Below are 14,214 nucleotides of genomic sequence, written 5' to 3' on the forward strand. Positions count from 1 at the left end.
ATCGCGATCGCGCTTGTGTCGCTTTCTTCAAATTTCGATCTTTGCGATTCGTACCCCGTTTTCTATCAACGCGTTGCAAATATACATTATCAAATTCACTCCGGACGGATAAACTCGGACGGACTTTGAAGAGGCGTGAATTTTAGAAATCGACACACCGATTCGATACTATAAAGTTTAGTATTATAGTTTAGTATTATTATATCACACAGTGGCAATATAATTAATATCGCTGCTCCGATACAGTTGTACTCTAATATCGTGTAATATTGTACGCGTGAAAATAAAACGTGAGAAACGCGTGTTCGCGGAGTGTCGCTTATTAAAGTATCCTGGAAAATTTTATTTTATTTATTTTTTGATTATTCCTTTCTTTCCCCTCTATATCTATTAATTTATTTGCTGGTACGCAACATGCTTTCAAAATTCGATCGACGATGAATCGCGATTTTATTTTGTCAGCGTTTGCGTTCCTACAGTAGACAGCAGCATTCTTTTTTTAACAATTGCCATGTTCACAGCATTTTTCAAAATGGAATCTTATACGCGCCGAAACTTTTCCACTTTTGGATATCGTTATCGAATAGAGAGGAATACTTCTCAGGACACTCCGCATACAACAGTGTAGGAGAATGGAAACACATACCTCTACGCTTCATCTACTACGATCCCATACAACGAAATAACACCGTAATATCGCCGTAATCATGATATTATATATATATATATATATATATATATATATATATATATATATATATATATATATTAATAACGATTAATAATAATTTCTAAAATCGTCGAGAGAAAAACGCGACATAAGGGGGATAATAAAAATAGAAGCCGCGATAGAGTAATGTTATACACTCATCGTATGTATGTATTACATCGCAAGATTCGTTCGATTCGCAATTGAAATTGCGATCTTTATCTCTCCGCGCATTATACATATGTACATACATTCTTTTTCTATTACGCGTAAAAATATAGATCGCGGGAGCAGAAACTGCGAATGGTAAATGTCGTTTGAATGCGGCGATAGAAAATATCATATGCATCGCGCGCTAATCAATATCGATCTGGCACACATACATATACATACATACATATATGTATGTATGTATACATGTATATACATATGTAAATTGACGCGCTGCTTATACGAATTAGTAAAGAACATTCGCTAATTATTCAAAGGCACGATGCGTGAATCGTTTCGCCGCGAGAAGTTTAATAATAATTATTCTCCAGACGAGGAGGAATATCAATATAGAAATATCATCGAGATACAAAGATAGTTAATGCAATTAGAGAAAAAAAAGATTGAATCATTAAGAAGATATGGCGACAAAATAAATATTAAAATGTTGTATATGGAAAAAAATTTACAGTACATATTACGTGAAAATTACATTCTCTTTTACATTTGTTGCAAATTTAATTATTTATTACTATTAAATTACTATTAAATTATTAAATTAAGATATTTATTATTACAAAAATTGTAAATTATCCATTTGTTTTATTATTTGTGAATGATAATGCATTTATTTCAATTATATTTTAATTTGTGAAACTATTAGAAAAATACCAAATTTTTCTCATTATTACCGCTTATACATTATGTATATCAGGTATGCACTGATATTCCTCATCACGTCGTCAATTATGGCAAATATTTCACGACGTAATCTAATAATACTTCAATCGATTATATTATGTCTTGCCACATTATCGGCCACACTTTCGGCAACCATAGAATTCTTATACACGTTACATTATAACACGTTTTAACACATTGGTCGGACGGCGTGTTAAGACAATTATCTCATTAGGCACACTAAAATCGCGCAATATTTCATTTTTGCGTGCATTGGGTCACTATTAAGGAAGAAGAAACAAGATTTGCTTTCATTTTCCCTGGTATTTCTTCCTCAATTTTTTTCTCTCAACATTTCGATCGTAAATTAATCGCGCTTTAATTACGAGATTGATATTTAATTTTTTATTGCATACGATTAAATGGAATCTATGCTTTTGCGTAATCTTTTGGGTATAATTGTTTAACAATAATAATTTGTTATTTGCGTTTTATCGCGCGATCGTTGTTTGTGAAACGAAAAGTATATCGCGAAATCCGCTATAATTAAAAATTAATATTGCTTCAGATCGATCTGAGAACGTTATTCGCGTTGTTATTCACGTCGATGAAATGGGAAGTCGGAGGGAGAGATGTATGGAGGGACGAGAACATTTGTTTCGCCAATGATTCCTGAGAGGCGTTTGCGAGAGAGTCACCTTGATTTGGTTTACAGAGTGTCCAAGAGGTCGAGGAGCTCCAACTGATTATTTTCGTCCCAACCGGTGATCAGCAAGCTCGTGAAATCGTCCTCGCTCAGGCTCACCTGCGTCGATTCCGGTACTTCCGACAGACTATCCGGAATCGGGGGTGACACGCTACTAGGCGGGGTCTCGTATATAGAGCTGGATAGGCAGCTGGTGGGCGGTGAACAGCTGTTCTGAAGAGCATTGAGCGTCGTCGTTGCTGTCGTCGTTGTTGTCGTTGTCGTAGTTGTCGCAGAGAATTGCCTTTTGGAGTTGCGAATTCGTTGCGAAGTTGCGGAGCGACGTCTGGACCGTTTGCTCTCCTCCATTCTTTCGAGATCCAGCTTCCAAAAACCGCCCTTGCCTGGCTCGTCTTTAGAACGCGGCAGTTTGACAAAGCATTTGTTCAGCGAGAGATTGTGTCGAATCGAATTCTGTTCCGATAAAAAACAATAGAGATCGTTAATCGCATTCTTTGCTGGATGTTTAAAGAAAAATGATAAAATTCATAATATACAATAATATTCTAATAATATTTTTATTATTAGATGTTTCAGGGATGAATCTGTAAGCAATACAAAATTTTCTTTACCTGCCAGGCTGGATCGGCATATTTGTAAAATAAGAAATTCTCTCGAATCCATGCGTAAATGTTGGAAAGGGAGACCTTATTATTGTTGTCGCGCATCGCGAGACAAATCATGGTGGCATAAGAGAACGGCGGCTTTACATCGGGATTCGTTCGATACTTGTTGGCATTTACCACGAGATCTAATAGACAAAAGAAATTGAAGGAAATTTATATACTCGATTTTATATACATGAATAACTTTTTGCAAGGTTTAATAATCTTTATACTTATTTCAGTTGTATATATAATAATCAATTCCAATTATAATAATAATAGTGAATTCTCTCTCGCTTTTCGATTGATTTGTTTTTACGCTTTTCTAGATTATTCTAATGATTACCCAAATCAGCCTTGACAAAGGGCGATATTTTCTTCGGGGGTTGACGGACCGGTGGAGGCGATGGCGAACAAGGTGGCGTCGGCAAACCGGATGCGCTGGTGATGTCCAACGATTGCAGCCAGGAGAGGCTCGTCAATTCGGCCTCGACTCCGTCGTAATCGTCTGGACTGTTACTGTCCACTGCGCCGGCGGAAGCAGTGGGTGAGTACTCCTCCTCCGTCGATACTTCAACTTCCGCCAATTCTATCTTCATTTTCAGGTCCGTTTCTCATCACCCGAATATGCAAACGCAATGCAGTATCTATGCAGATCAATTGTCTTTTGTACAGATGAATTTTTCTTAGAACGCGCACAGTTGTTCACATTTACAAAATTAATAAGTTTTTATCTGAATGAATTATTCTTTAATTAGATTCTTTGTAGATGAATGATGAGAATACGCAAATGATTTATTTTTGAGAGATAACGATGATATTTTGTCAAGATGCATTTTTTTACCCATTCACATACTTTTCTCTCACAAAGGGGCTTGCTATATAAAATTTATATATATGTACGATACGCGCGTATATTTATTCCAATTGATGTTGAATTTCAATTGTACAGTTTGCAGAATCGTCGATGCAATACTTTGAATTCGTGTGATTCATTGGCTTATCAAAATATCTCCTGACGTCACGACAAAGATAGGATATCACTTGGCGCGAAAAAAAGGTTTTTCTCTTTCTTTGTTTGATTTCACGCATTAATATTATGTATCAATATGATACACATTTTACAATTTACTTAAATTTTTAAGTACATGTCACATTCTTTATAGAGAAAATGCACTTTTCAATGACGCGTCATCCGTCGACATTTGTTCGTGGAAAGAGAGGCAAAACATCGATCACCATCTCCCGATACGTAGAAAGAGAGAGAGAAAAGTTTCGACAAAAATTTATAAAATTTGCACCAAGAAAAATATTGAACAAAACAAAAAATTACTTTGCAATGCCCCTAATAGATAAGAATAACGTACGTATATAAATATACTAAAATAAACTGGTGAGACGCGTACGTGCACACGGCACGGTTGGACGAGTTGGACTGATGGTAGCAAGGGGTGGAACGCGCCTGTGTCTACCTGCTTACTCTAGCGACCTGACGAAGGTACGCGCGTGCGGTGACAGGTGCTGGGTTCCCTTTTGCACAGGTGGACCATGCACACGCGCTGGTCAGGCAACCCTCTTTCCTTTTCGTCGACCCTCTTCTAACTGAAACTAACAGGGGAGCTCACCCTTGTAATTCTGATCATGGCGAGTACAAGTAGCGTTGGCGTCGAAATATTTCAAGAATGATATGTAAAGATAAGAAAGAGAGAGAGAGAGAGAGAGAGAGAGAGAGAGAGATAATATATTAATTAAATTATAGAATACATTCATTACGTAACATTCTTTAAAAAGTTTCTTTCTAGAAATTGATTTTCTTTGATAAAAAGTATTTCTATCTTTAAACGAATCTAGACATAAGCGTCTCTATATTTATATATATATATATACCTACATGTACCGTTTGACCTTGAACTACTAGTTCTGCGAACTAATTATATTTCAACTCGAATATATTTAGTTAATTTCTTTGACTTGCATACATATACATAATACATTTAATTTTAATGGAAAATTTGCAAATTCTCCTTATTAATTTATACAGAAATAAGTATCTAAAAAAGTTTGAATATCTGATAAAATAAAGTTATATAACTCATCTTCGTGTTTTTTTCTGACAAAGAAATAATCGATTTCAGATTTCCCGAAACTCGAATTATCTTATGAGAACATTTCTTTTCGCCGAAGACAATCAGAAAGAGGTTGTGTGTGATACGCGCGTTTCATCCTGGCTGCGTCGTGGACGGAGGTGGACATAGTTGTCTGGGTACAGGTGCCTCCATTGATCGAATCGGGGGAGGCAGCGACCGCCAGTTACGATAAATTGGCATGCGAGAGAGAGGGGTAAGAGCCACGGCTATTCGACCGGGACGAGAGAATGGCGCGCGAGATTCACCCTTGGACCTTCGTGATCATTGGTCGGCGTTCGTACGGGATCGTTAGAGCAGGAGATTCGTCCGCTCAGAATTAACACAGACGAAGGATAGTGTCGCATGCAATATATATGTAGAAACTTTTGGGCGTTCTATGAAAAATTGACCCTCCTCCGGAAAAGAAGGGATGAATGTCTTCTTAACGTGGAAAAAATTATCTTATATGATAAAACATCTTTTTGCGATAAAAATAGAAATTTTAGAAGAACTAAAGCGTTTGATTAAAATGTATACGATAAATTTTTTACTAAGTTACATAATAATTATGTCTCGAGTTCGTATATCGAGTTCGCACAAATATGTTAAATTATGAAAATATTACGTTACATATTCAAATAAATTTTTTATTTTACTTAACCATACGATATGTATAAGATTTTTTCTTTCATATTATAAGAGTAAAAATAAACATAGAATAAAAATTCTTTGGAATCGAAACAATTAATATAATTAACATTATCATCAATATTTTACCTGACGTAATGCACGCTGATATTTCTCTTCGTATTATTTAATTAATTTATTTTGTGAATATATATTAGAGCGACTCGAAGACATCTTGTTTCAAATTTTTAAGAGAATTTTCATTCACAGGAACTGGTGCCATTTAAAAAATGACGTTGCGAAAAGAATTTGGACGGACGCCATCGCCAAAGATCTACATCGTCGTCAGTAGAAGTATCTGTGCGGCCGACGATCAATAATCTCCTGGGAACATCCGTTTCCCTGACGGCCCAACCGGGTTATCCAGCTGGCTGGCTACCCCGCCGGCGATGGTAGCAGCAGCAGCAGCAGCAGAAACAGCAGCAGCACCCAGCCAGTATCAACAATAATCAACAGCACCTGCCGCCTTTTCCCCGCGCGTCAGGTTGTGAGTCACTACCATGCTTTCATTGCGCGTTTACCTTGCCTACGCGTTCGCTAAAGCGACGTATCACGTGCAACAACGTAACATTATGCGCCATGTAAAAGGACATAATGGGATCAGTAATATACAACTAATATGCTACTACATTATCTGTGTTCGCGAATCGATTTCTACATTATTACAAGACGATACATTTTTATAGTCGCGCGCCTTGCGCTTGATTATATCTGCAATTATATAAATGGATATAACGTATATAAACCAATGACTTTTATAAAAATAGGCAATTTATTTATATAAAACACGGAATAAATAAATAGATTATGTACTACAATCTATTATATTCTGTTGATATTTCAATGACACGATTATTCTTTTATACGGTGAAATTTTTACATGCTTGAATCGATTCAACGCAATCATCTGACGGTTTTTTTAATACTTTGGATGATTACGGTATCTCGCAATTTTTAAATGGAAAATAATAACACGGCGCACGATACAACAGGCACGAATACAAACGGGGATGTCTCCTTGAGAAATACAAAGTTTGATGAGTTTGATAGCATGTCCTCTTGAGAAATAATAACAAATCATCGCGGTAGCAATGATGTGGACATATTTTAATGGACAATTTAAAAGAACGAATAATAGTAGTTACGGACATAGATTCTTCGACGCCAGAGTTCCGGGAGGGCGGAGGCGCTCGGAGGTACATCAAATATTCAAGAGAATTGATTCCGACCAGTGCAGCAGCAACACAGTAGCAGACATAATCTATAACGTCGCGACCGACGGCGATAATGATGTCCGCGTAGAACCGTATGATTCCTTTATGATCGAGCATTTTTTTGGCATAAAGATGCAGACAACAAAAAAGTCGAGTATTATCTTGAATTATTTTAATCTCTTTCTTTCTTCAATTTTTAAATGTTTCTGTTTTCAAAATTTTCGCTTACATTATTTTTACATTTAAAAAATTCATTGAAATTTTATGATGTAACTTATCGTGTTAGATTTTATGATATATGCTTAAGAATTATTCAAAGAAAAAAATAAAGTTATACTCACCAAAATCACCCAAATATGGATTTAACGTACACTTATATATAATCACAATTATGATTGACGAAGATAAAAAATAATTGATACACAATAGATAGTTTTTGCATCATTTCGTAGATATTCATATATTACTATTCTATTTTCCGTAAAATCAATACTTTAATATATCGTATAATTTTCGCGAGTATTCCATGCGCGTTTTAAATTAGAAATATATTTGTCATTAGCACACGCGATGGATCAAAAATTAGTTTTAAATCACTTTTCTTCAATTAATCAATTTTACAAGACTTTTTTATTCATTATATCTCTTGCAAAATTCGAGAACGTTTTACACCGCTAAATTAATCATTAACGCGCCAATGGTTCTGCCAGAACTAACGACTATCATTACAAAGCACCATCAGCACTGTCAACCACCATTGTACCGCCATCTTCTTACCTGTTCAAACGGTACCACTACGACAGGTGTGCAACCGCCCTCAGGATTATCGATTATAGCTATAATTTGTTCTTACTAAGTTCATTCTCGTGCAAAAAATGTGACAAAATAATTTTATCAACTAACATAAATATAAAAATACTTTGCAAATATGTATATATAGATTTGTGAGAAATATAATATCAAATTCGTTTTATTGTTTCACACAAAAATTTCGTCGCGAGAAAAGAGTTTGCAGGTTGACATCTTAAATGCAATTCTCTTCCCCCCTAAATTGTTTTAGAGAGATAATAATAGAAATGTTTTTCATTAGGTATGTGCAAGGAAGAAACATAATAAATGTTGGCAAAAGGTTTTTCCAACATTCGCAATCAGGCGAAATGCACCTGGACCCGCAGCTTTTAAAACCCGTCGATGGATGAATAGCCATACGCCGAGAGATAAGAGAACTCGTCGGTTAGTGATAAGAAGAATCAAAGCGTGAAAATTCGACACATGCGAGTCGGAAAGTTTAATGGCTGTATGTATACAAGCGGGAAGAAGAAAATGTGTTAGTGTTTCGCGCTGTAAGTGTCAATGATTTATTTCCATTACATTACAGCACTCCTAACAGTTGAGATACTCGTATTTAAACCTGTCCTAAGAAAATGATCAAAAAACGGCCAATACCCGGGTGTATCATCGATATCAATTTGGCTAATTTAATTCGCCTAGGGTATCTTTCGCTTCTGTAACGTTGCTTAAAAAATCGTGGAAACCAAGATTTAATTATACAAGGCAAGATATAATTATACATACACATATGCACAAGTATGCATACATACATACGCATATGTACGATCTACTAAAAATTCATCATTCAGGTAAGTCGCACTGTTACCGAGAATTATCTTTTCGGGAACGAGCAGAATCTCTTCGCGACGATGTATTTAAAGTTATATGGGAGAAAGAGAGAGACAAAGATAAAAGGAGATAAAGATGACACAATGGGAGAAAAAGACAATATATGCGTCATCATTCAATATTTAACGAAATCCACCAGCTTGTCTCAATACATATCTCTACGCGTTCTCTATCGCATGACCGTTTCGCATCCACAAGAATATAATTCTAAGAGCGAGACGACGACGAGAACTATCGTTGGTTTCGCTACCTACATTAGATCATCGGAATGCGCGGTAATATCGTTCATATTCTAAGAATGAGAGTCTGAAGAGAAAAACCGCGGTATTGTGATGATGTAATGACACATTCTGTTGTCGCTTTGCCGCTTAAATTATTAATTCTTAAGGTTGATTTGTAGTAAATGGCGTCACTCCGTTATTAGCCATATTGTCCAAAACTCCACTTATGTATGCTGCAACATCGATCATCGCTTCCTCCGCTCGTCTGATGAACGGATGTTCCAACAATTTATTGTACTTGGGTCGCTGCGTCTCTTCCTTAATTAAGCTTTAACAAAAAAAGAAGATACGATCAATTTTAATAATCAAATATTTCGGTATATTTTCAATGAATACATGCATGAAAAATGATCCTCTACCATGTATTCACAAAATTCACAAAATCCATAGTGAAATGGTTTCCGTTTTCATTGGGAGAAAGTCGCGGTGGATCACCTTGTACCACTTGATAAAGTTGTTCAAAGACAGAGTTCCATTTCGGATATGGAAAGTACCCCGTGGCAACTTCCATCATCGTGATACCTAACGACCATACGTCACTCCGTACGTCATAACCACGTGCGCGTTGTGGGTCTATCCTTTCCGGCTAAATAATAATTATAACAATATTATGAATTAATTCAACGCTCGCTATTTATATTTCAGTATCAATTTCAATAATTGTTGAACTTACAGCCATATATGGTCTACAACCAGCGTCCCGGGTCCTCGCAATTGAGTCCACAAGTTGGCCGGATATACCAAAGTCGCACAATTTTATATTACCTCGTCGATCCAATAAAATATTACTAGGTTTCACATCCCTGTGAATTATTGTTAACTCCTCCTTGAGGTAATTCAGTGCTTTTACAGTAGCCACTGTAATTTTGCCTAGAATACATTCTGGTATCCTCTCATTTAATCTCTCATAGATGAACTTGTAAAACTTATCTAACGATGTGTCCATGAGTTCCATGCAAATCCAACAATCTCCCTATGTATAAAAAGATAAGATAAGATAATGCAACTGTTTTTGTCATTTTCATGCATGATATCATCAAATTATATACCTCTTTAAATAAAGCTCCATAAAATTGCACGATACAGGGACACTCATTTGACTTCATCACAACTTCCAAGTCCATTAATAATTGCTTTTGTTCTCTTTCGTCCACGGTAGAGCGAATTCTCTAAGATATAATTTGAGTCACTTTTAAAAATTTCAATGCACCAGAATTGAGAATAATATCGCCGATTTACCTTCACAGCCATAACGGTATTGCTTATCCTATGAATCATTTTATTTACAGTTCCAAATCCTCCTCGTCCTATTTCTCCAAGATCCTGAAGATCTTCGCTTGTAAAATCATAAACCATGTCTGGAGATAATTGCAATTTACCAGTACTTTGCATAGACTGGCACATTCGCAGTTTGTCTCTACAATAAGCTTTATTGTAACTTACTTCAAAAGAGATATACATTTCGCTCATTTGTTTTTTTTAATTCTATACCTTGCTTTATCAGGAAGAATTTCTTGCTGTTGTATTATATTGCGAGGTCGAACTGGCTTAGATAAAGATAAAGGCAGAGTTGGGCGTCGGTCTCTATTTGTCGCAAATGAAAAATGATGGAGCAATCTTATTATACAGAAACAATAAAATAAACATTATAAAATCTCGTTTGCTAAAATCTCACATTGGACACACTGTGGCTCCCGTTGAATGCACCAATGAGGAATTTGTGGAATTGGCAAACGATAAATTATTGCCTTGTGTTTGGAAACTAAGTTTCAGCTGCCTTCGCCTCTCTGTAACAGAATGTATCATGACGAAAGAATAGATTACAGGATTCAAAAAAATCTTGTTCGTCATTATTATTTTAATATCTCAAAAATCATTGTTAAAATTGTAAAGATTCCGCTCTAGCCTTGCACATACCCGACATCTCATTCTGCACGTCGTTGTTTGTTCGAAAATCCATTCGTGGAAAGGTAAAAGATCTGCTAGAACCTGCAACGCAATCACAACGGGACTCGATTAATAATTAATCAGGAAGAGCGACGAAATTATGCTCCTCGTGTCAACGCGGGACAATGCCACCATGGATTAGGTTAGGTTTTCCATGGTCGTTCAGCCCATGGTCGACATCGCGTGGCGAGAGTTAATACAACAACACGATTACCTTGGCCGGCTTGTCCCGACGAGTTGGCTTGATTATCCGCCATTCTAGATCTGGCTGCTCTCAAGCAGCGTCGCGCGTGTACGAAACCGCCTCGTAAAAGACGCTCTTTTCCCCTTCTAAAAGACCCTCTTCTTCTTCTCGTAAGATCTCGAGAACCTGGCGTTATACGACAGTCGCACCATTTGTGCGACCTCTTGTCCAGAAGCGACAGAAATCTTGTTTCTCTCCCTGTTTTCGAGTCGATAATGTGTCGCTGAGTTACGTTAACCTCCTCTCCTTCCCATTAATCACCGCGAGATGTTACCGTAAACGGCATAAACTCATTCGTCGCGAACATTTGGCTACTCGAGTACACGGTCATGTACAAGATACACAGTATCCAGTACGACACGGTATCGCTATCGTAGTTCGTAGTTCGTAGTGAATACATACAATGATAATGGCAGATTTTCATAAAAATCTACTTGTCAAGTAGAGATCATGATTGACCAATCAAAATCTTTGCCGCTTTTATCTCGATTGGTCAATCAAACTCTACTATATTTCGACTTTAGATTTTCGAACGCAATGATGTAATATATCTAGTAATATATCTAGTGACTTGTCTTGTAACAGCGCTCTCATTTTCATAATTGAAAAATACGACGATATAAAGGTTAGGTTTCAAAATGGTGTAAAATTTACTTTCTAAGGAAAATTTTACTCGATGCCCGATGCTCATGTTTTGGAATATAACCTAACAAAATGGCTAATTTACGTTTATTAATTACAAATTTGTTAAATAATTATGGATTCAAGAGGTACAATATGAGATTTGTTATTAAAATTGCAACATCTCATTCTAACAGTTTTTTATTATACGTTTCATATGTTTCAATTATTACATTATACAAATATATTTGGTGAATGTACAAGAGTCTCCTTCATTTCAGATGCAATTATGCAAGTTTTAAAAGGGAGTACAGTGTCTTTCCTCAATATTATATTAAACCGATATATAGAAAAGATGAGCAAGAAGCTCTTAAAGGCGAGGAGGCGATGAAGATCGCTCACCAACAAGTGAAACCAGCACTAGTTACTGACACATGTTCAGAGTTTTACGATGCTAGAGTGTTGTAAGAAACTATTTCAATTTATTTTTGTGGCAATTTTTTTTGCATCTTTTTGACAATTTATTTCTGAATTATGTTTAGGAAATTTATGAACATTATTATGAGACATGGAAATAAGAAATTAGCAAGAACATTATTGACCAAAACTTTTGAAGAAGTCAAAAGGATACAATTGCAATGTTATCACAAGGCAAAAACAGACGAGGAGAAAGATAATATTGTGCTGGATCCATTTATAGTTTTTCATCAAGCTGTTGATAATTGTACACCTATTTTACATTTAATAGGTTGTAAGAAAGGAGGGATCACATATCAGGTAACAACTTATTTATTACAAAGTTATTTATTAGATCAATCAATACAATGTGATTCAAATCAATTTTTTTTCAGATTCCTTCTCCAATTTCACCTATACAGGCGCAGCATAAATCCATGAATTGGTTGATTGAAGCAGCAAAAGAAAAAGAAAGCGGGCAGAGATTTTACGATACATTAGCTAAAGAATTAGTATCAGCATCTCAAAATCAGGTTTGTAAGTTTTATCAACTTGGAATGCAAATTAATTTTTATATTATTTATAAGATATATATTGTTCCAGGGTCGTGCAGTTAAATGGAAGGAAGAATTACACAAAAAATGCCAGGCCAATCGGGCTTACGCGCACTTTAGGTGGTTATAGGAAAAAACATAGGTTCTGTTTAAAAAAAATGTATAATTTAAAAATATATAATTAATGTGATTCTTTCTATGATATATATATATATATATATATACACATATGTAGAAAACTTAAGTTGTTCCTAGAGTACATTTAAAATTGTCCATATCGATTATTTGTCCTAGTTTCATATTTATCTTTAATCTTTGTTTTTGCGAAAAAAACATTACTTTCTTGTACAGAAAATCGGTGATACTGATTGGATTATCCGATATAGGAATAATTTCATCGATAGCAGTCTCCATGTCTATTCTTTTCCCCCAGTAGTCTACGTAAGATAATATTATTTTTTGCTTATCTAACTTCATATATACATATCCTATGAGATTGTTGCATAAAATTCCAAGACTATGCAACCACACGGTTGTTATAACACCTGTGGACAAAGTTAGAGAGCATTTATTAATCAGCAACGGGTCATGTTCTTAAAAAAGTAATTTATAGAATCTTGCCACTTGCTATCGCTGAAGTAGCTGTGTCAAGCGACACAGTATCGGTCAAGTAAAATCCAACAATTACAGGAACGACCGCTGCGGTGAATAGAGTGATTTTATGTTTTACCATATTTATGGTACTCGCGTATTTAATATAAGGAAAGCTATAGATTATTTTGTAATCGGGAAATCTTGTCGAGGTTATTTCCACTTTCCGTTTTTCCTCGTTTTTAATCGCATGACACGGTCTATTGATCTGAAGTCTAACATTATTCGAAGTGCGATATAAAGATCGCTCGCAAATGTTCGTCAAAAGTCGAAAATACATGGGTGAGAGAGGTTATATTATAATAATAAACTGTACAATACACCGGGACCAGCAAGGAGGTTATAGTAAACATGAGACGCAGACCAGACTGCCTATAATTAGAAAAGGTAAAACGAGATTTACTGTGTAAGAAAGATCATAAATAAGACTTTTTATTTATTTTTTTTTTTTTTTATTTTACATTGTATTTGTTACACTCAAAATGAAATATACAAATAATATTGAAAAAAAGAGGGCGTAAATTATAAGAACACATTTACAGCACGAACTGTCATTGTAAAGATGCGATAAATATTTAGAAATAAACCGCTCTACTTAGATTTTGACAAAAATACACTTAATCGATGCCTTTTTGCATAAAAGCAAAGCTTTGAAGAATCATTATTTAAATATCGCGCGAGTTTTATTTCGATGTCGGTACTCACGATTACTGCGCATGCGCACGTCGATTCTTTGGATTGGCATCACTGACTAGTATATTCCCGATCGCTCGTCCGTTAGCCATGTTTTACGATCAGATACG

The 14,214-nt window shown here is 35.6% G+C and overlaps 4 protein-coding genes and 2 long non-coding RNA genes across 10 annotated transcripts; 3 read left to right on the forward strand and 3 right to left on the reverse strand.

The window, feature by feature from the left end:
- Positions 1 to 1,484: 1,484 nt before the first annotated feature.
- Positions 1,485 to 8,071, reverse strand: LOC126855920 (forkhead box protein J1-A-like). Of its 5 annotated transcripts, none has more exons than XM_050604004.1 (4): positions 4,423 to 4,829; positions 3,297 to 3,597; positions 2,918 to 3,096; positions 1,485 to 2,759 (listed from the first exon to the last, which is right to left on the reverse strand). In XM_050604004.1, exons 2-4 carry the CDS (start codon positions 3,547 to 3,549, stop codon positions 2,310 to 2,312), a joined length of 882 nt encoding a protein of 293 aa, XP_050459961.1. In that variant the 5' UTR covers positions 3,550 to 3,597; positions 4,423 to 4,829; the 3' UTR covers positions 1,485 to 2,309. The 5 variants fall into 5 exon arrangements, with proteins under 5 accessions (XP_050459961.1, XP_050459963.1, XP_050459959.1 ...); XM_050604006.1 differs by lacking the exon at positions 4,423 to 4,829 and adding an exon at positions 4,357 to 4,392; XM_050604002.1 differs by lacking the exon at positions 4,423 to 4,829 and adding an exon at positions 7,319 to 8,071 and having other exon boundaries at positions 1,486 to 2,759.
- LOC126855922 (uncharacterized) lies at positions 3,040 to 4,262 on the forward strand. Its single transcript, XR_007688297.1, has 3 exons — positions 3,040 to 3,165; positions 3,280 to 3,497; positions 3,903 to 4,262. It is a non-coding gene; the product is annotated as an uncharacterized LOC126855922 (long non-coding RNA).
- On the forward strand, positions 4,890 to 8,195 carry LOC126855921 (uncharacterized). Its single transcript, XR_007688296.1, has 3 exons — positions 4,890 to 5,290; positions 5,974 to 6,247; positions 8,068 to 8,195. It is a non-coding gene; the product is annotated as an uncharacterized LOC126855921 (long non-coding RNA).
- Positions 8,196 to 8,311: 116 nt separating this feature from the next.
- Positions 8,312 to 11,510, reverse strand: LOC126855916 (dual specificity mitogen-activated protein kinase kinase 4-like). The gene is made up of 9 exons (XM_050603994.1): positions 11,100 to 11,510; positions 10,856 to 10,927; positions 10,614 to 10,725; positions 10,430 to 10,522; positions 10,178 to 10,355; positions 9,988 to 10,107; positions 9,612 to 9,911; positions 9,298 to 9,524; positions 8,312 to 9,206 (listed from the first exon to the last, which is right to left on the reverse strand). Exons 1-9 carry the CDS (start codon positions 11,140 to 11,142, stop codon positions 9,041 to 9,043), a joined length of 1,311 nt encoding a protein of 436 aa, XP_050459951.1. The 5' UTR covers positions 11,143 to 11,510; the 3' UTR covers positions 8,312 to 9,040.
- A 238-nt stretch (positions 11,511 to 11,748) lies between these two features.
- LOC126856037 (28S ribosomal protein S7, mitochondrial) lies at positions 11,749 to 12,982 on the forward strand. The gene is made up of 5 exons (XM_050604200.1): positions 11,749 to 11,899; positions 12,032 to 12,214; positions 12,293 to 12,527; positions 12,602 to 12,739; positions 12,810 to 12,982. The coding sequence occupies exons 1-5, from the start codon at positions 11,844 to 11,846 to the stop codon at positions 12,888 to 12,890; spliced, it is 693 nt and encodes a 230-aa protein (XP_050460157.1). The 5' UTR covers positions 11,749 to 11,843; the 3' UTR covers positions 12,891 to 12,982.
- Positions 12,909 to 14,209, reverse strand: LOC126856038 (transmembrane protein 186). Its single transcript, XM_050604201.1, has 3 exons — positions 14,117 to 14,209; positions 13,382 to 13,783; positions 12,909 to 13,305 (listed from the first exon to the last, which is right to left on the reverse strand). The coding sequence occupies exons 2-3, from the start codon at positions 13,689 to 13,691 to the stop codon at positions 13,001 to 13,003; spliced, it is 615 nt and encodes a 204-aa protein (XP_050460158.1). The 5' UTR covers positions 13,692 to 13,783; positions 14,117 to 14,209; the 3' UTR covers positions 12,909 to 13,000.
- Positions 14,210 to 14,214: the final 5 nt, after the last annotated feature.

The sequence above is a fragment of the Cataglyphis hispanica genome, chromosome 17, assembly GCF_021464435.1.
Source record: "Cataglyphis hispanica isolate Lineage 1 chromosome 17, ULB_Chis1_1.0, whole genome shotgun sequence".
Classification (NCBI taxonomy): Eukaryota; Metazoa; Arthropoda; class Insecta; order Hymenoptera; family Formicidae; genus Cataglyphis; species Cataglyphis hispanica.

Coding starts and splice junctions, on each gene's coding strand:
- LOC126856038 (XM_050604201.1), bottom strand. CDS start 13,691: ATGTATTTTCGACTTTTGACGAACATTTGCGAGCGATCTTTATATCGC. Junction 13,306..13,381: donor TACTTCAGCGATAGCAAGTG/GCAAGATTCTAT, acceptor CTTTGTCCACAG/GTGTTATAACAACCGTGTGG.
- LOC126855920 (XM_050604004.1), bottom strand. CDS start 3,549: ATGAAGATAGAATTGGCGGAAGTTGAAGTATCGACGGAGGAGGAGTAC. Junction 3,097..3,296: donor CTTTGTCAAGGCTGATTTGG/GTAATCATTAGA, acceptor TTTGTCTATTAG/ATCTCGTGGTAAATGCCAAC. Junction 2,760..2,917: donor ATGCCGATCCAGCCTGGCAG/GTAAAGAAAATT, acceptor TTATCGGAACAG/AATTCGATTCGACACAATCT.
- LOC126856037 (XM_050604200.1), top strand. CDS start 11,844: ATGGCTAATTTACGTTTATTAATTACAAATTTGTTAAATAATTATGGA. Junction 11,900..12,031: donor AATAATTATGGATTCAAGAG/GTACAATATGAG, acceptor CCTTCATTTCAG/ATGCAATTATGCAAGTTTTA. Junction 12,528..12,601: donor AAGGAGGGATCACATATCAG/GTAACAACTTAT, acceptor ATTTTTTTTCAG/ATTCCTTCTCCAATTTCACC.
- LOC126855916 (XM_050603994.1), bottom strand. CDS start 11,142: ATGGCGGATAATCAAGCCAACTCGTCGGGACAAGCCGGCCAAG. Junction 10,928..11,099: donor GTCGGGACAAGCCGGCCAAG/GTAATCGTGTTG, acceptor ATTGCGTTGCAG/GTTCTAGCAGATCTTTTACC. Junction 9,912..9,987: donor ATGGAGCTTTATTTAAAGAG/GTATATAATTTG, acceptor TTTTATACATAG/GGAGATTGTTGGATTTGCAT.